Consider the following 24134-nt stretch of genomic DNA (forward strand, 5'->3'; position numbering starts at 1 on the left):
CCCCTGAATTTTGTATGTCTTTTTTCTGTCTTTTTTTTTCTTTAAGGTCTGGATAGCCAAGTGATCATGAAGAAAGCAGCAACAGAAGTGACAGCAAAATTAAAGAATATCATTATTGTAGATTCCGATGAGATGGCATTGTATAAAAAAGTATGCATTTGCATTGATTATTGTTTTCTGAAAGGAATATAGATGCTAAATTGAAGTTATTGTGTGTACTGTGTGGACTCTGCTATTTAACTGTGATTTAGAGGTTTTTTTCCTTTTAATAATGTTTAATGTGTTTGCTGAGAGCATTGTTCTCTATAGGTTCATGATTTCTCTATAAGTTCATGATTTCACGCTCGTAACCAATGATTGTTAGGCTCATGTTGATTTTGTGCAACTGTGATGCCCAGCTGCTCTTTGTGCTCCTTATTTTGTTAACTTCAATGGAAGGAATTAATCAAGATGAGATTCCAAATGAACATTTTAAGCTATTTTGAGACTTTTTTTTTTTCATTTATTGTTGAGATATTTCAAGTGAAAATGACTTAGTGTGAGATACTAAATTCAGTTTTGGAATTCAGTTTCTTCATCATAAGCTTTTACAGTAGAGATACTCCTTTTCTTCTGCAGGCTCTTTATATCACAGGAAAGGAAGTCTTCAACTTTAGAATGATATCATATGTGAATGCTACAGATGGCGTTGCATACACAAATATGGATGTTGTTGACAATCGTATTTACTTAACTGTTGGATGTATTCAAGTAGTTTTTGTCAACAAGTTTGTTTCATCTGTTTTAGTAAGTTAAATTTTCCAAATACTATACCGTGCTGTTCAGATAACATTGTTAGAACTAGAAAAAGGTTAAATATCTCATGGAGTGGTGCTCATTTGTGTAAGAACTCACTTATTATTGTAAAAACTTCACTGGAACTAGTGGCTGGGCTATTGACTTCTTTGTTTGTTGTTGTGGAGAGTGGGTGGCTGAGCAACAGCATTTGCCATTATTGTTAGGGTTTTTTTTTCCGTTAACTGACTGTGGCAGCTTTTAGATATACACAATGTTCTTTGTTTATAAGACTGAAGTATAAGTAATATACCATGAAAATTAATGCTTTTTTCCCATAAATTCTGCTAAGTTAATCTTTCACTCTCCATATGAGTAAACAAAGTCATATTACAGGGACATTGGTGTTACCATCTGATTTACTAAATATTTAGTATGGAAATATTTTAAAAATATATATGCATACTTCATTATATTTTAGGGGAAGATTGTGTTATTAAAGAATTCAGGAAAAATGCTTAGCAAAAATAGTATCTTTAGATGGTTTAGTATTTAAAAAGCCACAATTCTTAGAGCTTTAGAAGTAGTATAATTCTTAATAAAATTTCCAAGATTTTTATTCTTTTCCTAGGCTTTCATAAATAACTTTCAAGCTGCCAAGGAAGCTCTTACTGAGGCAACTGTTCAAGCAGCAGAGAAAGCAGCTACAGGTGTAAAAGAGCTAGCGGAACGAAGTTCCCGTTTGGCACTTGATATCAATATTAAAGCACCTGTTGTAATAATTCCACAGTCAGCAATGTCTGCAAATGTCCTGGTGGCTGATCTTGGTCTCATCACTGTGAAGAACCAATTCTTTATTGCTAAAACAAAAACACGGTATAATCTCCCACCTGTTGTTGACTCTATGACGGTGAAATTGAGTGAACTAAAGTTATACAGGTAATACAGTGTCAAATTTGGTTTTTTAAACTCATGTAATTTTCTGTTTAGTTACTTCAGTTACAGATTTTCAAACACTGTTGAAGAATGCTGAAGAAAGAAGGAATTGCTTTTCAATGGAGAGCCAGTAGGAGGTCCTAACTTGCAAGAAGTTAATATCTTGTCTGCCTGGAATGTGCACAATGTGTCCATTCCCTGCCAAGAAAAGATGTCTAGTTGCTGGAGCAAGGCTTTAACTAGAGATACTAGGAGCAGTATAAAGATTGTTTTACAGTAATACTGAAAAAGATGAGGAAAAGACAGAAATGTGTCCTAGATTTTAAGTATGTGAAGGTAGAAGTGTTTTGTTTCTGTTCACAGATCATGCTATGAGCAAGGTTCATTGCAAACTGAAGTACAGTTGTTGCAGCCACTGAATCTGGAAGTAGCTGTTGAACGAAATTTAGCTGCTGCGTGGTACAATGAAGTTCCTGACATTGAAATATCTGGCCGACTCAAGCCTATGAATGTAAGCACTCATTTCTGAAGTCAGCTGTTAAAATATCTATGGACAATGGATTCATTTTTCTGTCTGCTGAAGTCCAAGTTCCTTAGGGTTTTGTCTGATTTAGAGACATATAGGTAGAGTGGACTCTGTTGTTTCATTGTGAAACAATTTCTGTTCTAAGTCATGTATTTCATCTGTGGTACTGCAGGCTGGCTTTATACTATATATTACTGTTGCTAGTTAGAAATAGATATGCTGTTATAGCCTTCTTTATCTGTCAGTATATTTCAAAGAAGGTTTAGAAAAAAATGGGATTTATTGATATGTTCATTAACAGTGCAATCGCCTGCTGAATTCATATCCATGACAAGCCTGAGTGTGACTTAGTTCTCATACTCATTTAAATTTAATATAAAAAAAACCCTTCGATTTTCCTCATACAAATGCCAATTTATCACATTTTCAAGTAGGACTAGTACCCACTACTGTAAAGTACCTTTTGATGTAACGTGGATAACAATTTTGGGCAACTGTAAGTAAAACTATACATACATAACTTCTGTCATTCAGTTTGTAAGTTTTATCTTAGTAAAGAAAGTTTCTGGAGCACTAGAAAAGGGTGCCCGGGGAGGTTGTGGAGTCTCCTTCCTTGGAGGTCTTCAAGACCCGCCTGGACACGTTCCTGTGTGACCTGATCTAGGTGAACCTGCTTCTGCAGGATGGTTGGACTAGATGATATCTAAAAGTCCCTTCCAACACCTACCATTCTGTGATTCTATGATCTCTACAATTTACTGTAAGAGATTGTGTGGATTTGAGAAAAAACATTTTACTTGGTTCTTCAATCTCTTAAACAGAGTTTCAGATGAGATTAATTTGGTTTATGTGTTTAATTGTAAAGTTAGATTTTAATTACTGAAATTTCATAAACTGACTGTAAATTCTAAGTTAAATAACTTTTTTTTTTTAAGCTGATTCTTAGTCAGGAAGATATTACCACAATATTGAGGACACTGAATGAAAATATATGTGGAAACTCTGGTTCATCAACATCTTTACCAGAATCAAAAGATACAACTAGCCATTGTAGTGATATGCAAAGCACTTCACAGCACTCTGCAGGTAATGTTTTCTAAAATTATGTGTGGTCTAGTTTTCTTAGGTTTCACTGTCCATTTGTTGTTTCCGTTGGAATTGCTTTTATGAGAGGATGTGAAATTCAGTTGTTTTTAACAGTATGCTTTTATCTTGACATGACATTTTGAGCTGTATCCAACAATAGTGATAATGAATAGAGGCAACTGAATCATTGGTCAATTTTTGTAGCATGATGTATTTTAACGGAAGGACATCTTGTCCTGCTGGCAGTAATGCAGTGAGCACCTGAAAGTTTGTTGTCTGGATTTAGCAACATAACAGCTTTTGAAAGGTGCTATATTACTATTTCCTCTATGTGATAGTTCTGTTGTGGTTCAGTTTTAGATCTATTTGTCTTGTCATAATGGTGGCATCCTAACAAGTTGTTCCTATTCATTTGTTCCATCATTGCCTTGAACTAGTCAGCACACGCTAAAAAAAGGCAAGTAGGATTAGTAGGGTTAAGAAAATAATCTTTTATTGAACTCTTCTGTTAAATGTGAAAAATAGGGCAAGTGAACAAATGAGTATGAAAATAAAGTTGTATTATTTTTTAACATTCTTGTAGAGTACCGTTAGGGTGAGGTGTACATTTAGGTCCTAAAGATGATAAAAACTGCATGTAGAATTTATAAACAGTTTTTATGATAAACATATAGTAAGTGTGGATAGGTTTACATGTGGAGGAAAAGGAAAGTTGTTGTCTTTATAGTCAGTAGTGATAGTGTTCTTTTTTGCAGTCGGGTAATCTTTTTTACTATTGTTTTTCTAATTTCTGAAAGGTGTAACTGTTGTGACATCAGCTGTGGTGGAATTGCACTCACCTATGAAAATAAAAACAACACTAAAACTGGACTTCAGATTTGACTCTCTGACTTTAGTATTGTATAGTCCAAATTCGAAACAGGTAAATATAGTTTTGGTTACAAAGAGAAAGAAACAGCTTTAAGGTTGCCTAAAGTTCATGAAATTCTGAAAAAAACAAATGTAATTTGAGCAGAGAAAGTGATTCCTAGCAACAGTAACAAATATGATGGAAATTATAAACGAGCTACTTTAAGTCACATGGCAGATACTACAGAAAAGAAAATAACCAGCATTAGCACACAATATATGGCATCTTCTGTGATCTGACTTATCTTAGTCTTAACAGAGTTTGGTAAAAAGAAAATGCAGGGGGATGCAACCTGTTTTTTCATGACACACACGTACGTAAAATGAAATAGTTGAGAGAGATTTAAAATTTATATTACATCATGAATGTATATATATTCTTCCTGGTTTAAATTTAAACTTCTCAGCAAATAACTTACTAAAAATTTAATGATATTTAGTTGTAAATTTAAAAGTCTATTATTGAACAATTTCCTAGTATCTTACTAAAGACCACGTTAGCGTAAGAGACAAAACTTAATTTCTCATTTGATGTCATTTGGTTTATACAGGTTACAAATTTGGATCAGAGAGATGAACTTTTGAAGCTTGCAGAGTTTAAGTTAGTTTTGATGTCAGCTGCTCTCAAAATGTTGTCAGATGGTTCAATGAATGCTTCAGTCAAGCTGGCAAACTGTACATTAGATGATAAAAGACAGTCAATCCAGAAGGCTACACCAAGGTTTGTATTTTGACATAAATTACTGTTTATTGGAGTTGAACAAAGAGTTCCAAATGTTTCCATTTTTTATTCTGTTAAGATTGCAGTTGGTTACATGTAAGTGGTCCTTAAATTGCACGTAACTGTAGTCTCATGAGTCTTACTTGCCTTTTGTTCCACATATTGTTGATCAGAGACCAATATAAATACCAGAAACAGACTTTAACTATGAAGTTAGTAAATGGAACTAGAAAAAAAATCTATTTCCAGCTTTAATAAACCACTGGTAAGATTTATTTTTTTTTAATGAAGAATAACAACTACAATGGAGTGTAATACTTTAGATATATAAACAAGGAAATGTGATCTGATATGTTAAAATTAACACATTTAATTACCAATCTATGGGAGTCCATTTAGTTTTGAAGTTTAATAGAGTTTATGTTAATGTTTTAATCAGTCATGTTTTAAAATCTTTGTTGTTACTTTTTAAATTCACTCTTGTTAATGTGTTACACCTCAAGTGAGAATAATGAGTGTTTTTCAATCAGTATTTGTGTCTGTTTCTTATTAAATGCCACCTTAATGTACTTTCAGGATGGTAGAAATGAAACATGGATTTGAGAAGAAAGTTATGATGGATATAAGCTATAAGCAGGGAAGAGATGGCACTGTTCTTGATGTCATTGTTCAAGAGATATACCTTTGTGCAAGCATGGAGTTTCTACTTACTGTTGCAGATATATTCCTAAAGGCTAATGCAGAAAGTGCTGCTGCACAGAGAAGTCTTAAACAGTCATTACCGTTAAAGGAACAAGGTAGATACTGGAAATGTTTAAAAATGTGTATTTAAATATCTTTTTAATTTTGGTACTATAATACTGTCTTAAAAATTATAATACTTTTTAAATGATATTTATTGTATCATACCTTTATTTATTTATTGTATCATACCTTTATTTATTGTATCATACCTTTATTGTATATGCATAAAACAGCTTCTTTTAACCACTGATGTTTATTTCTTTCAGTCATGGAAATTGGTTCATGTCTGTTGGTCTTTATTTTCAAATGAACCTTTTGTCTTACCAGACAAAGGAAATACACAAAATGTGTGTCTAGAATAAAATAAAATGGGCAAGGATGATAATGTTTGGCACTCTCTAGGTTAGTTTGGCTATCGTTGCATTCTCAACAAAGTTTAAAATTATAATTATTGACATCATAATTTCCATCCTTCTTGATAATTATGGAGCATATTATATTACACTTATATTTAAGTTCAGCCTGCCAGATATTACTGCTGTGTATAAATATTGTCATTTCACTTTTCCTTCCTATACCAGGAAAGAGGCTTTTAGCTGCAGTACCCAATTTGGTCTTTCCTTTGTAGGACCCTATACCTGACATTAGAAATCAGTCCATTTAGAGTATCAGAGCAGGAAATGGACTATTTATGCTTCCAGATCTCAGGTCCTTTTTTTTTTTGTTTTACTTTCCTGTACACCTCAGCTAGGCCTGCTGTGATTATTTAAATTTTTAGTTCAAATTCTAAACAAACTTAAGAAGTCTTACCTGAAAGTATATTGGTACTGCAAATAGTTACATCAAGCACTAGTAAATACCGCATTATTGTCCTACAGAAAAATGTGTATTTTGCTTCTCCAGAGAGCAGAAAATGTGTTGAATGTTTTTGCAAGACCCTATCATAGCTGGCTGATGTAGGTATTTCTAAGCATCAGAAATAGCAACAGTAGTGATACTGTTATGCTTTTCTTTTTGACAAGGAAGCTTTGTGGAATTATTTGTTGTATCTGAAAGTGGTTAGAGCTTTAATGGTTTTCTATGTCCTGTAAAGCAACTAGGAATAAGTCAGTGGCAGAAATTTGCAAATCATTAAATCCTTAAGACTTCTGTATAAGTTAGATGACAGATGTGTATAATGACAATTTAATCTTTGACCAGTTCATCTGATTTAATTTCTATTTTCTTAAGCACCTGCGCAGCCTGTATCTACAATGGAAATGAACATAGTTGTTAAAAATCCAGAGATTGTGTTTGTTGCCGATTTAACAAGAAGTGATGCTCCTGCGCTGGTGGTTACAACACAGTGTGAGATCTTCATTAAAAACAGTCCTGAAAAGTATAGCATGACAGCTGCTGTTAAAGAGATACAAATGAAAGCATGTCCATTTCTTCCAGAAAAAAGGAAAGGGAACATTACTACGGTGAGTTTGCAAACATCCTGTATTTAAAAAATGCTGTGTAATTCATGCTACTAGAATGCAAGTTATTTCTGAAGCCTTCTTCATTAGGATGTATATGACAGACATATAATTAAAATTTTGTGACTAATTGTTTTGTTCATTGTTATAAGTTGCTGTGATAAAGTTCACAAGCCAATTTAAATGATTCATAGATCAAATTTATTAAGCAAGCAGCAAATAAGCAAAACAGCGCTGGGCGGCCCGGAGACTCTGCTCCACCAACGGTGCGTGACACCTCCCCCCCACCCTCCGTATCAGAGTCCTTTTATACAGTCCTTGTCAGTCGGGTGCATCGCTCCCTGGTGTACTCTGCACACGTGCCGGTCTTGTTAGTAGGGGGTATTCTTCTGCCTCCTGGTGGTCGTAGGGTGGTCGCTGGGATGAAGTCAGTAGTCTTCCTCTAGTGGCCCACTCGTGAACTCTTCTCTTGGCTCTTATCAGCTCATGTGCAACCTACTGTACCTCCTATAAGCATCTCAGCCAACTGCACTTGTTCACATTGTAGAAACTTTACAGTTAAAGTTTTACGAGACTTTTACAATGACTTTAAACGGTTCCTTGCACAACTATTCTTTCATGATTTGATTAATGAACACGTCCTTTTCCATTACATTCATTTTATTTCATTTTGTCTGGTCTGTCACCATCTTGATCTGTGGCTTTAAGTTTTGCTTTCTATGACAGGCTAAAACTAATAGCCCAGAGGAATAAAAGTTGAAAATCTCTTGTATCTCATGTAAGCTAAATAAACTTTATGAGTATACATTATTTCAGATGCAATGTAGTAAATTTCACTCTAAATACTTTCACTCTAAAACTTTCTATGATATAGCTAGGTACGTGAATAACAAAAGATCACAGACAGAATGGGAAGTACGTATGAAACAGATTATGGTATGCTGTTTTTAAATTCCTTTGCATTGAAGTCAATAGATCCATTATATTATAACTTATTGTTTACATTTTGACAACAGAGTCTGACTTGTTAGTTATTAGCCAGGTGGCATTGCATTAATTCTTGGTGCTTCTTATACCTTTTCTGGCTCTACAGCAGACTGTACCTCAGTTATCTCTGTAATGATATTGTTATATCAGAGAAAAAATAAATTTTACAATATATCCTGTTCTTACTCATATCCATAGGCTCTAGATGAATTTTGAATAATGAATCTTTTCAGCTCTCTGTTAATGCTTGCCTACTGTTTGCAGTTATGTAGGAAGGACCAAAGCTGTAAGCACAAAGGACTGGTACTTCTCCTTCGTTTCCTTATCACATTCTTGCCAGATTAATTCTTTAGTTTACTCTTTGGATAGACAATCTCTGATTACCTTAGTCAATTAACAATCTAGTCTTTGAGAAAGTGATGCACTGATAGCCACAACACAATGTCAAGTTGCTTGACTTCCATTTCCAAAGCTAGTGAATGTGGCTTAAATGCATGTAGCTCTGTAGAACGCAATTGGAAGGCTTCACAATAAGCTTACCGAATTACCTTCTACGAGTATCTGTCATCTCAGACTGTAGAAACAGAAAAAAGACTCAATCCTGACAGGATGCTTGTGCTATAAAGAGGGGGAAAAAACTTCAGGGAACCTTATTTTTGATGCTTAAAACAGCACTTCCTTTGAACGGAATCAGAAAGTTCTCAAGAGAGTAGTAGATGTCAAAAAGAAGGTATTCTCCGCAGTCAGCAGCTTGACTGCCCAATGTGAAAATGTGTACATAAGGAAGTTTCTAAACCCAGGTTGTCTGTGAAGACTATGATTTCAGTCTGGAAGAATAAACAGACTTAGATAACATTCCAGAGCCACCTTTAGTCAAGAAATAAAATGTATGATACGAGATTATATGAACATTACAGGATTTATGAAGGCTGATATTGATGTGAAAATTTTATATTGCCTAGGAAACACTAGTGAATTAATCCTCTTGATGCATAGGTTTCCGTGAATACCCAAGAAACAAGCTTCTGGTTCTAGAATCATACAAATGATGAGATTATTTCTGTAAATTTCTTATGTATGCCTTAGTCTTCATGAGTTCCTTAACATGAGCCAGCAATGTGCCCTTGTGTCCAAGAAGGCCGATGGCATCCTGGGACGTATGGAGTGTGGCCAGCAGGTCAAGGGAACTTCTCCCCCTCTACTCTGCCCTGGTGAGGCCTCATCTGGAGTCCTGTGTTCAGTTTTGGACTCCCCAGTTTGAGAGGGACAGGGAACTTCTGGAGAGAACCCAGCACAGGGCCACCAAGGTGATCAAGACACTGGAGCATCTTCCTTATGAGGAAAGGCTGTGGGAGCTGGGACTGTTCAGCTTGAAGGAGACTGAGGGAGGATCTCATTAATACTTACAAGTATTTAAAAGTTGTATGTCAAGAGGATGGAGCATCACTTTTTTCTTTAGTGTCCAGTGATGGGACTAGGGGTAATGGACAAATACTAGAACACAAAAAATTCCACTTAAGGCAAAACTTCTTTCCTGTGAGGGAGAGGGAGCCCTGGCACAGGCTGCTGACTGAGGTTGTGGAGTCTCCCTCACTGGATGCATTCAAAACCCGCCTGGACATGTTCCTGTGTGACCTGATCTAGGTGGACCTGCTTTAGCAAGGGGGTTAAACTAGATGATCTCTAAAGGTCTTTTCTAATCTCTACCATTCTATGATTCTATTAATTATTCATTCCTGGTTATAATGGACAAGAAGAAGGGGAAAAAATGTGCATCAGAGGATGAAATAAGAATATGGACAGAAAATTGTAGTAAACTCAATTGGGATGTGGGGTAAAACTGAATCAAGTTGTTTCTATACCCCCAGCATCTTTTTCAGATACAAACAGAGATGTCAGAAAAAATGGCAAAATCAATATGGTTTAAAATTAGGATTTTTGAAAGACTTCTCAGGTAGGGACTGAAGAGCAAATTTTACTGTCAGTCTGGTATCAGTAGAGTCTAAATATGTCTGAGTGCTTTATTAATCACATGACACTAGAATTTTATTTATAGTGTACCTTAGATTTTGGTAAACCTTGGCAAGCGGGAATATACAAGGACTTAACTGTACAACAAATCTGGAACTGAGTGATTGTGAGTCAAGGGTATTTGTATTCAGGAAAATTGGAGCTGTTTTGCTCTGATACCCTTAACTGAAAAGTCTAGTTCTCCTCAAAAGTCACAAGCATCATGATGTGATATATTTGAAGACATCTTCAGACTTTACCTAAAGAATGGAGTTACTGAAATGTAGTGCATTTTACTGTAGCTGGCTTTTGAGTCTTAATGATTGAGAATGGCTGAGGTGATGCTTCTAATACTTTTCAAGTTTTGAACATGTTTTAGCCAGATTACACTTAGTTTTAAAGAACTAAGTAATGCTAACTTTTTTCCTTTTGGTACTTTTAATTTAAAAATATTTTAATGTATATAAAAATATATCATTTTATTAACATTTTTTTCTCTATTTATTTGTGGTTTTGCTCTATTGTATAGGTATTACAGCCTTGTGACTTCTTCTTTGAAATGAAACAGTCAGGTAGTAATCCACAGAGAGCGGATCTAGTGATTAAATCTCTAACAATCAAAGTAGGTAGACTTTTATTGTGTTTATAGTTCTCTACTAGTTCTTGTTCAAAAAGCTTGTTTGTGGACTGTGTTTCTTAAAAAATGTGAGATAAGGAATGACTGAGGTGGGAAGTTGTTCCTGCTCCTCATCAAGACACCTACCTATTTAGCACTTGACAGCAAACAAAACTGAAAATTAAAAATGGTATCAAAATTCTTTGATTTTTGTAATATGTGTTTTATAAGATAGGCCAATGTGCAGAAATTAGTTTTGAAGGGTTGGAACATGTAGTTTAGAAAGCTTCCCTCTTGAGGATAGTCTGGATAAGAGGAGATGGTATGAACATTTCATTAATATTTACAAATATCTAAATGATGCGTGTCAGGAGGTTGGGGCATCCCTTTTTTCTATTAATCTAGCAACAGGACAAGGGGTAATGGGATGAAGTTGGAACACACTTAAATATATCGTTTTAAATATAAGAAAAAACTATTTTACTGTGAGGGTGAGTGAGCCCTGGTACAGGCTGTCCAGGGAGGGTATGGAGTCTCCTCTGGAGGTCTTCAAAACCTGCCTGGACGTGTTCCTGCATGACCTGATCTAGGTGGACCTGCTTCGGCAGGAGTTTGGACTAGATGATCTCTAAAGGTCCCTTCCAACCCCTACCGTTCTGTGATTCTGTGAAGAAAGGCAAGGGTTGAAAATCTGAATAGATTGAACTGTAGCTTGTGGAATGAGTTTTCAAATGCAAAAGTCCTGTAGAGAGCCCAAGTGTTCGGTTAGAGTCATAAATTCATTATAATTTTGTATCTGAAAGTAGCTGACTGTTTTCTCTACTGGATCCTCATTTCCAATTATTTCAACCTCTTATTTGTAGGTTTCACCAATAATCATAAACACAGTAATTACTATTACATCAGCCCTTTATCAAACTTCAGAAACAACAGAAGAAGAGATTAGTCAAATTCCTCCAGACTTGTGGAACAAGAAAGATATAAAAAATCTAAAGATGTGGTTTCTTGAAGAGTCAAATAAAAATGAAGACACAAATCCAACCACTGAACTCATTCCCACAGGAGAGTCATTGAAAATGAATGTAGAATCTGTGTTTCTAACACTTGAAGCTGGAGTGGGGCATCGAACTGTACCAATGCTTTTAGCCAAGTCTTCATTTCTTGGAGAAGTCAAAAACTGGAGTACTCTTATCAACCTGCGTTCTCATCTTGAACTGGAGGTGAGGAATCTTACATAGGAAAAAAAAATTCTTAAGATAATAAACCTGTTATGTTATTTAGACAAAAGAAAAATAATGCATCTACTAGTGATTAAACTCATGCAGATACATTTTGTGGAAACAGGGTGGGAATGAAGTATTAAGGTAGTTAAAAATCTAGTGCATTATATGTAATCTGTTAGTGGCAGTAATTAATGTTCTATAGTCTCAAATTCATACTCTATGCAAGTCCCCAAAGGCCTTTAGTACCAGTATTAAATTTGAGAAAATCAACTGTCTAAAACTCTTTGACAGTCTTATTTAAGATTACAATAGAATATAATCTTGTAATTTCTATAAAATGGTATGTGATAGCAGTATTGGGTATAAAATGTCTGAACTGGCTTAGATTTGGAAATTAATGACTTAAAATTCAGTAGTTGTTTTAGGTAGGTTCTTGATTTATAATGCTTTAGACTTCCAGTGTCTACAGCTTAAGCCAAAGTTATATTTTAAGTGACAGACCTTATATCTCTTATTTCGAAATGAGTATTTACAGTAGAGACTTTGCTGCTTCATTTGTATCTCTAATACGTTTGCTTCATCTTATGTTGGGTTCTGAAAGTGCAATAAATCAAAGTAATTGTGTGCACTAAAAAAGTGCGTTGATCAAAGTAATTATTATACTTGTAATTTAAAATTTTAAGTGTTTTAATTGTATGCAATTCCCTAATTGACTTCTGCATTTTGATAGGTACACTATTTTAATGAAGTGTTTGGGGTATGGGAACCTTTGCTTGAACCACTGGAAGTTGAGAAGACTGATTTTTTTAAACCATGGGTTCTTGAAATCAAGGTATATTTTCCAAAACAGAACTCTTCCACTTCAGTACCTTAGATGCTCTGCACTTTTCCTTGCTAAGCATATCTAACAATTTTGTTCCTTGTTAATTTACTGAGACTATTTTTTGCCAATTAGTTAATGAAACTAGCTCTTGCATGAATGAAGATCCAGACTGTCAGACTTGTTAAATAATAGTACTTCAGGTGGCAAGATTTGATACCAATTGCTCTAGATAATCCTAATAGCTTTATATCAGTTTCTATAAAGTTAGATCATATGCTAATGATGCATGCAGTCACTTTGGAAAGGTAGAAGACCATTCATCTCGTTCCGTGTCAGTATCTGTAGCAGAAACATACTGGAAAAGCTAATACTTGTTATTGACTAACACAAAGTGCACTGTGGGAATAGAGTTCTGAACACTTCAGTTCCATCGTTCTTAAGGAAATAGGATAGATTCTGGTCTCAAAGTAGATGGGCATTTATCTAGAGAAGAGAGATACAGACTTAATATTGCATTACTTTCTGATGCTTTCAAAATGTTAAAGTATTTTTTAAGCTGAGAGATTGTCCTCTTCCTGTCATTCCCAAACAGCTTGACTTAAGAGTAAAGATTATTGACTCAGATATTGCATTTAAAAAATTGCTATTAAAAATATTCCTAATAATTTTCTATAAAGATATGAGATTAAAGCCAGGAGAAGGGTAGACAGTAGTGTCAAACCTCAAAAGTTCTTTGCCCAGATACATAATTTCCAGAAATGTTGGAGGCCAGGAAAATGTATTCCATGTGATTTTTACTTTTGTCCTTTAAACAAATGAAAACATACAAAATAAGTATTTCATTTGGAAATGTATGAAGAATAAATTTGGGACTACCGTTTTAAACATGGGAAGTCAATTGCGTATAATGTTTTTTACACAGTGTTAGCAGATATTTTGAGATTAATGTTTTCACACAGTGTTTATTTGCTATATCAATTAGTATGTATGTTCTTTATCTTTTAATAATAAATTTAGCTATTATTACTGGAATTTGACTTCTGAAAGGTGTCTTTTGCCTCTTGCCATCTTTACTCCTTTTGTTTTTATTTGAGAATAAAAACATAAAGAAGTGAAAACCATAGTAGGACATCGAAGTGGGAAATGCAGAGAAAAAATAGTCTTGAGACTTTCTTCTGTTCTGGCAGGGGGGGTTGGACTACGGATGATTTTTCAAGGTCCCTTCCAGCCCTTGAGATTCTGTGATAGTCCACTGTGATGGAAAGAGTGGTCAGATAAGAATTCTTTAAAAATCTCCTTTCAGATGAAGAAGAAGGCTAAAAAAGCATTGATTGAATCAGATGCAGAAGAAGAAAACTACAAAATTCCAGAATATAAAACAGTAATAAATGTTTCCTCAAAAGACCAGCTGAACATTACGCTATCCAAGTGTGGGCTACAGATGTTGAGTAACTTGGGCACGGTAAGAAAGATTACTTAACTATACAGTGTCAGAATTGATAAATGAATGTTTACACAGATCATCTTGATGAAGTCTGATTCAGTATATTTGTGTTTTGTATCCATACTTTGCTTTCTAGGCATTTGCTGAAGCAGCTAGTCAGACTTCAGACATCTTCAAAAAAGATCGAGCACCATTCGTAATAAAGAACTCTTTAGGAGTTCCCATCACTATCTCACCAAGTGATTCCTTTAGTGTCATTAATGTGGAATTTGGAGCAAAAATATTTCATTTAAGGGACGGAGAGAATTTAAATATGGAATTTGTCAGAACTAAAAATGAGAGTGACCAGTTTACAGCAATGACAACTCTGAGTAGCAAGAGGTTTTACATTCAGATCTGTAAGTTCCAAAGTTTGTACATCTTCAGTTTTTGTAAATACTAGGTGATGCATAAGACTGAGTCTTTTACAGGCCAAAAAGTATTGGAGGGACTATGTAACATGAAAGGAATGTTGCTTTGGATTCTGGATGTTGGACAGTGTTTGAAACACTGCTTTAGTCTTTGCAGCAGAAAGTTACATGTCATGCTTGTTAGTTTTTGTGGCATAAATTTTATACTGTGATAAATTATTTAGGTAACTAACCATTATTTCATAATTTTACTACAACTAAATTTCTATTTGCATGTTAATACAGAATTATGCCACCTGAAATAGTTTTTTTTTGTAGAATACTGAGACTGTATATATGTGTTTTAAGAAAATATTGTTTTAAATAGTTTGAAGTAAAACACAAGGCTAAAAGTAAAATTTACATATTTCTAATTCTGTATGGGTTAACAATCTAAGTTGATTTCCTATAACACTTGACAGTTTTTCAAAGCTGATTTTTCAAACTAGTCTTGACTGGATGATTTATTGGCTGAGTTGTTGTCACAGTATATGAGCTATACTTTGTTAGTAAGTCATTACAGCTTGTAAACACTTATCTTTAAGCACTAATTTTGTTTGCAGTGGAAGAACTCAAATATTTGAGTGAGGGACTCATTTACTCTTTTTCATATAGTGCAAAAAGAATCTGCTGTTTCATTAGTAACACTGAAAGATGAGCATGTTCAAGTGGTTATTGTAGTTTTTCATCTGCTGTGATTTTTTTTTTTTGATAGATTGAATACAACAGAATATTCTTTTGAATGCAAATTTCAGCCTTTCAGATTTCTCTTTATGCTCCTTTTAAACATAAAGCTCCTTTCGTTCATCGTCTTGTAAACTCTAGGTCCACATAACCATTCCACCGTGGAAAAGATTCCATTGACGAAAGTGGGTCGATGTATTTACAGAGTAAGACATGAGGAATCAGGCGTTGAAAGGTCCATTGTCTGCCAAATTGATACTGTTGAAGGAAGCAAGATGATAACTATACGTTCTCCTGTTCAGGTTATTGTATTTCCATACTTTAAAATTCCATTAAAAATTCTATTTTTGATGAGTGAAAACAGTCCTATAGTCTTTAAATTAAAAATTTTAAAACATACTTTAGAAACTTATCTGAAGAATTCGTATTACTTTGTTGTTGTGGATTATAAAGTAGTTTAAAAGAGTTTTAGCAAGATTAAAAAGCTTTTTTTGAAGTGCCAAATACAGGGATTGGGGTAGGGATGGAAATGGATTAGATTTTAGGTCAGCATAATTCATCAATAATGTTTTTCTAATCTCTAATTATCTCCATTTCCATATTTTTGAGCTTTTTCCTTTGTATGAAGTGATCAAATCTCTCTTAACCTTACCTTGGTTCTGCAAAGTTATCCTATCCTAGGGTTTTTTATCTTCATCCTGTACCATTGGTACATGAATGTCTAATGTAGTATGAAGTCAGATGAAGATTGAGCCCTTTGAGCATATATCTGTTTTGATTGAGTAATTGAAAGATAACTTTTGATAGACATGATATAGTTTCCAAGAATGGTCGAGATAGTAGTGTTCTGTAGTCGTAGGCCCTGTTGCATTTCACTTTCTGCTTTTAGCCAGGATGGTTTATGACTTGGTTAATAGTGAGATCTATTGTTTTGTTCTTCCCTAAATTAAATTTTAATATTTTTTCTAGAGCTTATAATGCCATTAAATAAAGAAAGAGAGTTTGCAAAGAACAAGAGGACTGTGTACCCCCCAAATTATAATTGATGTTGCTGGTTTAATCGTAAATAGTGGTTTCTGCCATATGGGCTTTCATCCATACACTATTGTATCTGTTACATTTTTAGGAGGAAGTTCTTTGGGAAGTTATTACATAATTGAGATTTTAGTTGTCTGTGGTTTTCCAGGGCTTTATGTTTCTCTCTGAAAATAATTTTGCAGCTAATGTATTAATTTTGTAATTAAAATGTACTATTAAACTGCATGAACAAATAATTTAAGGAGATTGTTCTCTTGAAATACCTGACCTTGAGTTTTAGATGGGTAAGATCATCAGTGAGGAAGTTTTCATTCTGTGCTGTTAGGCTTAAAACACTGTATCTTTCTAGCTTTTTCTAATGTATTTTGCTAAATATTTATTTCACATAGATAAGGAGTCATTTTTCAATACCATTAACTATTTTTGAAGAGGGAAGATGTTTAGGGACTGCTTCACCAGAAAATGAGTTCAACATACCGTTGTCCTCTTACAGGTACTTCATTGCATTGTTCTTTTATTATGGAATAAGTTTATACTTTTTTTTTTAATTGTATCCATACAGTTATGATAACCCCCCCCCCCCCCCCCCCCAGTTTCTTTTGCTACTTAATACTGTAATTAATAGTGGACTATTACTGTTGGGGGGTGGGTCTTTGTCTAGTCTGAGTTAAGCTGTTTTACTGAAAAATTCAAATCAGCCAATTTACTTTAAGAATCAGAGCCCAGATGCTTCTGGAACACAGTGATTTTAATGGAGTGATGGTAGTGATGTATTACAGCTTTTTTTAAAGCTTATTTTGATTTTTGTAAAGTACAATATTGAAAAAAGTTTCTGTAGTAAAACATTTAAATGTATCATGGATGTAGAAAAAGACTTGTCAGCCTTAGAAGACTTGACTACTATCATTGCTATGCTATTACCACGTTTAAGCTAATACCCAGTTATAACTGCAATGGATTTGTATCTACAATTCAACTATGGCGAGCTTTTAGGCAAGTAAGTTTGCTTTGATCATTTTTTTATGACTACAGAGACTTTTTCCTTCTGTTTTCCCCCAAACAATCTCTCCAGTTTTTAAGATTGCAGGTATATATACTGTACATAATGTAAGCTTATGAATATTTCTAACTATACCTGTTTTCATAGAATCATAGAATGGCAGGGATTGGGAGGGACTGTTAGAGATCATCTAGTCCACCCCCCCTGCAGAAGCAGTTTCACCTAGATCAGGTTGCACAGGAATGTGTCCATGCGGATCTTGAAGACCTCCAAGGAAGGAGACTCCACACCCTCCCTGTGCAGTCTCTGCCACTGATCCGTCACCCTCACAGTGAAATGGTTTTTTCTTATGTTTAAATAGAACTTTTTGTGTTCCAACTTCATCCCTTTACCCCTTGTCCTGTTGCTAGATACTATAGAAAAAGGGAATGTCCCAGCCTCCTGACATCGACCGTTTAGATATTTGTAAATGTTAATGAGATCCCCCCTCAGTCTTGTCTTTTCTAGACTAAACAGCCCCAGTTCCCATATCCTTTCCTCATAAAGAAGATGCTCCAGTTCCCTGATCGTCTTAGCGGCCCTGTGCTGGACTCTCTCCAGAAGTTCCCTGTCTCTCTTGAGCTGAGGAGACCAGAACTGGACACAGTACTCCAGATGAGGCCTCACCAGGGCAGAGTAGAAGGGGAGAAGAACCTCCCTTGACCTGTTGGCTACACTCTACTTGATGCATCCCAGGATGTTATTGGCCTTCTTGACCATGAGAGCACATTGCTGGCTCATGTTTAGTTTATTGTCAATCAAGACTCCAGGTCTCTCTCTGCAGAGCTGCTCTCCAGCAGGTCAATCCCCAGCCTGTACTGGTGTGTGAGGTTGTTCCTTCCCAGGTGCAGGACTCTGCACTTGCCCTTATTGAACCTCATGAAGTTCCTCTCTACCCATCTCTCAAGCCGGTTCTGATCCTGCTGAATGGCAGCACAGCCTTCTGGGGAATCAGCTAGTCCTCCCAGTTTGGTGTCATCAGCCAACTTGCTGAGGGTACACTCTGTCCCCTCATCCAGCTTGTTGATGATGATGTTGAACAAGACTGGCCCCAGAACCCATCCCTGTGGAACTCCACTGGCCACAGGCCTCCAACTTGATTCTGTGCCGTTAATCACCACCCCCTGGACTCTGTCATTCAGCCAGCAATTCAGCCAGTTTTATTTAATAAGCTTTAGTGTCGTTTTGATTCATTGCATAGATAAATGTGTTACACTGTGCAGTCAGGAAATGTTTACCAACAAAAATCCTCAGTCATGGAGTGGCTGATTGGATTAAAGCCTTACAAAGCCATTTATAAATTATTCATAAACTTAATGCTTTATGTGATTGCATAGAAGGGCACTTCCTGCAGATCTATCATAGGACTGGATTGTTTGTCTAGACCTTTTGCTGGGAATACTGATATAGTAACACTTTTAAGGGAATTTGGTGGCTTCTTCGTAATAATCTCCATCAGTCACTTCTTTGCCTGGGAAGCATATGGAAGTATGGAACAGAACGCTTCATCTGGTACAATTCTATGAACTTTTGAGAGCCAAACTACCCTTAGCTTCCTACTTTAAGCAAGATAAAGGCAGGCAGTGAATTACTGTCAGAAATCTCAGAGCATGCAAACAATAATAAAGTGTTAATGTTGTACAGTACTTTTTCATAACTGAAATATGCTATCTCCTAGTGAGCATTTAAATATTGGTTTTGTTTACAGATCTGTACTGAGTTTGCAACCACTGACCAGTAAAAATGGAGTGGATGGAGAATATGATCCGTGTGAAGGAATTACATTTGATGAAATTATTAAAAATGTTGACAATTTATTACAAAGGAAATGCCAGTCTGTGGAATCAACTGATCACTCACTTATCATCAATATTGTTCCTGTAAAAGACACATTGACATCTTCGTTATGTGCAGAAGATGAATGGGATTTTCCATATGTTGTACATTTATGGCCTTCTGTTCTTCTCCGCAATCTTCTTCCTTATGAAATAAGTTACTCCATAGAGGTAATTCTCTAACGTCAGTTTATTTTTTCTGATCTTTCACACAAATTATATGAAAGCTGATCACAAAGCTGTTTATAAAGGGATATTAAAAGGAAGGACTCTTTTAGATAATGAATCTTGTAAGGACAGGTCTGTATCTACAGAAATGAAACAGCAACAAAACGTGTAAATTGGTGATATTGATCATTAGTAATAAGTAATACTATATCTATATCTATATATATCTATATATATATATATATATGCAAAGTAAAACTTATACTGCACAAGTTAGGCTTATGAGAGAATCATTTACTACAGTTTGAGACTCATTAAACACTGTGTTTTTTCTTGTGAATTACAACTGCCTGAAGAAACTTAACTGGGTCAAACTCCAGTAGCGTTTTATGTGCCGTCACTTGCTTTTAGCAGTAGCCTGCTTTCAAGGAATTCTCACAGGCCTTTTTGCCACGTCTTGACTTGAATTGCAGCCTAGTGCCAGACTTTGTTTCTTTTCAAATAAAGTTAGATTGTTAAATGCACTTTGGCTGCTAATAAGCATTCATTACAGGGACAGATGAGAGACGATCTCAAGTAAAGCGTCTAGAATAGGTGCAGTGTGGATACTGGTTCCTCTGCACTAAATCTTTTGGTTTGTGATTCAGCTGTGATTTTTGTCCCACTGTTTACTGATGTAGACTTTGGACAACAGAAATATAGGTGGGAGATACTGAAAATTTCTCTTTTCACATGATCTTGCTATTTTGCATTTGTAATCAAAGATAATTGAATTGTAAAATTTTGTCACGCATGCACAATTACTAGAGCTAGAGACTGTTCCCTCTACCAGATATATGGAAGTAACAGGCTCTTTTCTGTATGTATCATAGAAATTTAAAATTAGTGGAAGAAAAATTGAGTTGAGGACATCTGTCATTTAAGTGTCTTTATATATTTGATGTCAATATATTTTTCTGTGTTAAACATGGATGACTGTACATAGTTTATTTCCTGTAAAATGTTGAGGTAGACATTTAGGAACATAATATGGTTAAATAGTATAATAAGCACTTTAAAATTTTGCGTAAGTAACTTGTACCTTAATTTTCTAAGCTAGGTAGAAAATGGGAGTTGATATGAATTATAAGTGTGACTCGATGTAAATGTATACTGTTTGGATTTTTTTAAAAGGGAAATGGGAACAAATATGACACTCTACAAGAAGGATGTTCATCCCAGATTCATAATGCAGTCTTGGATCAAACAAAACTAGATTTACAGTTGCTTAACTATCTTGATCAAAACTGGAAAAGTGAGTACCATATAAAAAGCAATCTACCTGATACCAGCTTCACGACATTCTGCTGCATCACAGAGCTGGATAAGACTGAACTGGATATTGCTGTTCACGTGACCTATACAACTGGGCAGATGGTTATTGCAATTCACAGTCCATACTGGATGGTAAATAAAACTGGTCGGATGTTGCAATACAAAGCTGATGGTATTCACCGCAAGCATCCTCCGGATTACAAAAAGCCACTCCTTTTTTCTTTCCAGCCCAAAAATTTCCGTCAAAATAACAAGGTATTATATTTTGTAAAACCTGACAGCTCTATACTTCACTATGTTGTATGAAAGCATACACTATGTTCTGTAAAGGGTATGAAAAAATCAGTCTGTCTGAAGATATTATTTGAGATTACTGTGTTGTCACATACATTTGAGATGTGTGATTTGTGTTATCAAAGATATTGAGAGTGTCATATTTGAGAGGAATAAAATTTATTGAGAAGTGTTTCCTGAACAAAGAATTTCTTGTGTTCCAATTAAACTGCATCAATGAAGATATTTATTCCAAACAAGACATAGAAGTTGTATGAGAAAGGTAAAGCTTTAGTATTTGAACAATACATGCTGCTTGAAAAATGAATACTTGCCCTGGTGGTTGGTAGATGGGGTCTGAGTTGGTGGCACACTAAGTTTAAGATGCAGTTTGCTGCTTGAGTCTGTTATGTGAGTTTTTTAATGATGTAAACTACTAATGGATGAATGATGTAGAGAGACTACCGGATAGTGTTGATTTGCCTTTGAGATTTCAATTCGGATAAGTTTTGGAAAGGATCACTATGTGGTTACTTCCTCTGGCATATCTTACACTTACTATGCTTATTCTATATAGCTTGTAACTGAGTGGTAGAATCTTTGTGGGACAATACTGGCAAATGTTATGTCCTGATATTTTATTACAAACAGCACTATTTATAGTGTGCACTTACGTTTTTATATATGCATACTTTTATAGAGGATTTTCAATCTTGTCAGTGTAAATTGAAAATTAATTCAAGGTGCTTCTTCATAGGTGCAGCTTATGATAACTGACAGTGAACTGTCTGATCAGTTTTCACTGGACACTGTTGGAAGTCATGGTTCTGTGAAATGCAAGAGTCATAAAAAGGAATATCAAGTGAGTTAAGTTAATCTTTTAAATCCATTATTTTCAGGAGATAGAAATGAGGTAAGAAAAGAACAGCACACTAACAATGTCTTTCTGTTCACAGGTTGGTGTCACCATAAACAACAGCAGTTTTAATATTACTAGAATTGTGACTTTCACTCCATTTTTTATGATCTCAAATAGAAGCAAATACACTTTAGAAGTAGCTGAAGAAGGCAAGGAAAAGTGGATTCCTATTGTTTTGCAACAGGTAACCTTATAAAGGAAGCTAAGTTTTTTTCTCTGTGGAAAAGATAAATTGGGCTTGAACACTTACTAATGAGAAACAAGAGCCATACATAGTATTCCATGACAGTGTCTGGCTGTATCGTACTTTTCCAATAAATCATCTGTATCATGTTGTCTTTTCTCAGTGTTGCTTTAGGATATACTGTAAAGCTGGTTTACATTGTAATTGGAAAGTTTTCTCTGTTAATTGCATGATAAATAGCATGGCAAAAAATTCTGTACTGTTCCTGTAGATCTGCAATGCCACTGAAACTTGTGTTCAGTTTTTGCAGTGGTATCTGGTAGAGTGATTTGGCCAGCTCAGTGCATGTCAGACCATTTTCATATGGGAAGAAAATCCTAAATGTTGATCAATTCAGGTAGTTCCTAACTATTCTTCTGAGACTAGTCTCACTACTGTTTTTAGTGCTTAATGCATCATTTCCAGAGAGGGATCACTGAACCCCAAGGCCAAATGGTGTGGAAATGGCATTTGGTCTTTAATCTCTGCTGCAGAGATATAGTAGTGCTGTATAGGGTAGTGGGGGTAGTGCTGGAAGTGAAGGCAAGCTGAAAGTGTACTGCCTTCTGAGAATAGTGAAGTCTTCTTCCTTCCCTTCCAATGAGTCTTGAAGAAAGTATATCCAAAATTCAGAGTTTAGCCCACAAATAATGGGGTTGTAGGCCTTCTTGTTTCTGTTCAGCATTAGATGAATCCAGACGTTTACCAAAAATGCTTGCAAAAAAATACCAAAGTTGAAAGAATGTTTTAAGTCAGAATTGTACACAGATCTTTTTGTCATGTTTTCAATACCTTCAACTCCTGTTCCTTAAGTATGTATTTTATCTTTAATGATTATAGAAGAGAAGTACCATTTAAATACATGTATTTCAGTTTATGAACTCAATACTAGCTTGATTGATTTTGTTGTTATTGTTCCATTGGGATTTTTAAGTGTACACAATGATGTTTAAATCTTCAAAAGTTAATCAATCAGTTCAGCTTCTCATAGTTCTTGTCATTATTTTCAAAAACGTGTGTTTGCTTTTACTCAAGAATAGGCTCTTTGCCATAAACCTACACATTTGTTCTCTTTCCTGATGTTCTGACAGTACTCCAAACTAAACTTTTATTTGACTTTACATAGTTTTGGAGTTGTTTACATGCATGATTCCTTACCTAGTTTTTGGATAAAGCTTTGAAATGACAAAGATTCATATGTAGTGACCTGGGCCACTTTGTATCTAACTTCTTACTCCGAGAAAAGATTTTAATACTACTTGATGTTTTGTGGTTTGTATTTGGTACAGAGTTGTTATTAGGAAAAATTCAATTTATCAAAAAAATTATGGAAGGGTAACAGTTTTGAAAGTTCAAATGTATTTCTACAGATATAACCTGTGGTTTTCCTGTGTTGGCTGTTGTATTGATATGCTTACAGAGTTTTCTAGCTTGTCCCACAAGCATCATTGTTTTTCAGGTGTTTCATAATTACGTTAATTAGCTTGGTCCCCTTTTAGTTGTCAAGTATAAAAGGAGAACTTTGTAGATTTTAAGATCACTGTTAATATCTTTGGAAATATTAGAAATGGCAGTTTATCAAATGGAGTACAGTAGTAGAGGTTAACAAAGGAATCTGTATACCTTCCTGAATTATTTCACTCTTCAGTCCCACGATTGCTTGTTTTTCCACATCATGTCAATATATTCTCTTTTGATAACCAGTTTCTAAAATCTGTGTTGTTACAGTTAAGTCTGCCAAGGTTGTTCATTTGTAATCCAGTTGCTTGATCCACTATGTTTCTTATGGCTTCCAAACCTAGGTAGAGTCAAGCCACTATTGGTCTATATTTGGGCATCCAGGACAAATTTCCAGGAACAAGTTAGTGTCTGATCCTGTTCTTGAGATATGGAATTCTGCTGTCCAGCTATCTTAGATATATTTTTTTTAATG

At 35.1% G+C, this 24134-nt stretch overlaps 1 protein-coding gene across 5 annotated transcripts in view; it reads left to right on the forward strand.

Moving 5' to 3' along the window:
- VPS13A (vacuolar protein sorting 13 homolog A) overlaps positions 1 to 24134 on the forward strand; it is a 104255-nt gene that overhangs the window by 44837 nt on the left and 35284 nt on the right. For 4 of the 5 annotated variants that reach the window (XM_062019395.1, XM_062019396.1, XM_062019398.1 and 1 more), the window contains exons 31-50: positions 47 to 150; positions 619 to 786; positions 1406 to 1713; positions 2074 to 2221; positions 3172 to 3322; positions 4120 to 4244; positions 4783 to 4952; positions 5529 to 5749; positions 6927 to 7159; positions 10683 to 10775; positions 11633 to 11989; positions 12723 to 12824; positions 14119 to 14277; positions 14396 to 14657; positions 15534 to 15694; positions 16820 to 16923; positions 19178 to 19475; positions 20646 to 21041; positions 21817 to 21921; positions 22016 to 22162. In XM_062019395.1, coding sequence (XP_061875379.1) covers positions 47 to 150; positions 619 to 786; positions 1406 to 1713; positions 2074 to 2221; positions 3172 to 3322; positions 4120 to 4244; positions 4783 to 4952; positions 5529 to 5749; positions 6927 to 7159; positions 10683 to 10775; positions 11633 to 11989; positions 12723 to 12824; positions 14119 to 14277; positions 14396 to 14657; positions 15534 to 15694; positions 16820 to 16923; positions 19178 to 19475; positions 20646 to 21041; positions 21817 to 21921; positions 22016 to 22162 — 3812 coding nt within the window. The remainder of the gene's footprint in view (positions 1 to 46; positions 151 to 618; positions 787 to 1405; positions 1714 to 2073; positions 2222 to 3171; positions 3323 to 4119; positions 4245 to 4782; positions 4953 to 5528; positions 5750 to 6926; positions 7160 to 10682; positions 10776 to 11632; positions 11990 to 12722; positions 12825 to 14118; positions 14278 to 14395; positions 14658 to 15533; positions 15695 to 16819; positions 16924 to 19177; positions 19476 to 20645; positions 21042 to 21816; positions 21922 to 22015; positions 22163 to 24134) is intronic. The other variant, XM_062019397.1, reaches the window with a different exon arrangement.

This window comes from Colius striatus, chromosome Z (assembly GCF_028858725.1).
Source record: "Colius striatus isolate bColStr4 chromosome Z, bColStr4.1.hap1, whole genome shotgun sequence".
In the NCBI taxonomy this organism is placed as follows: domain Eukaryota; kingdom Metazoa; phylum Chordata; class Aves; order Coliiformes; family Coliidae; genus Colius; species Colius striatus.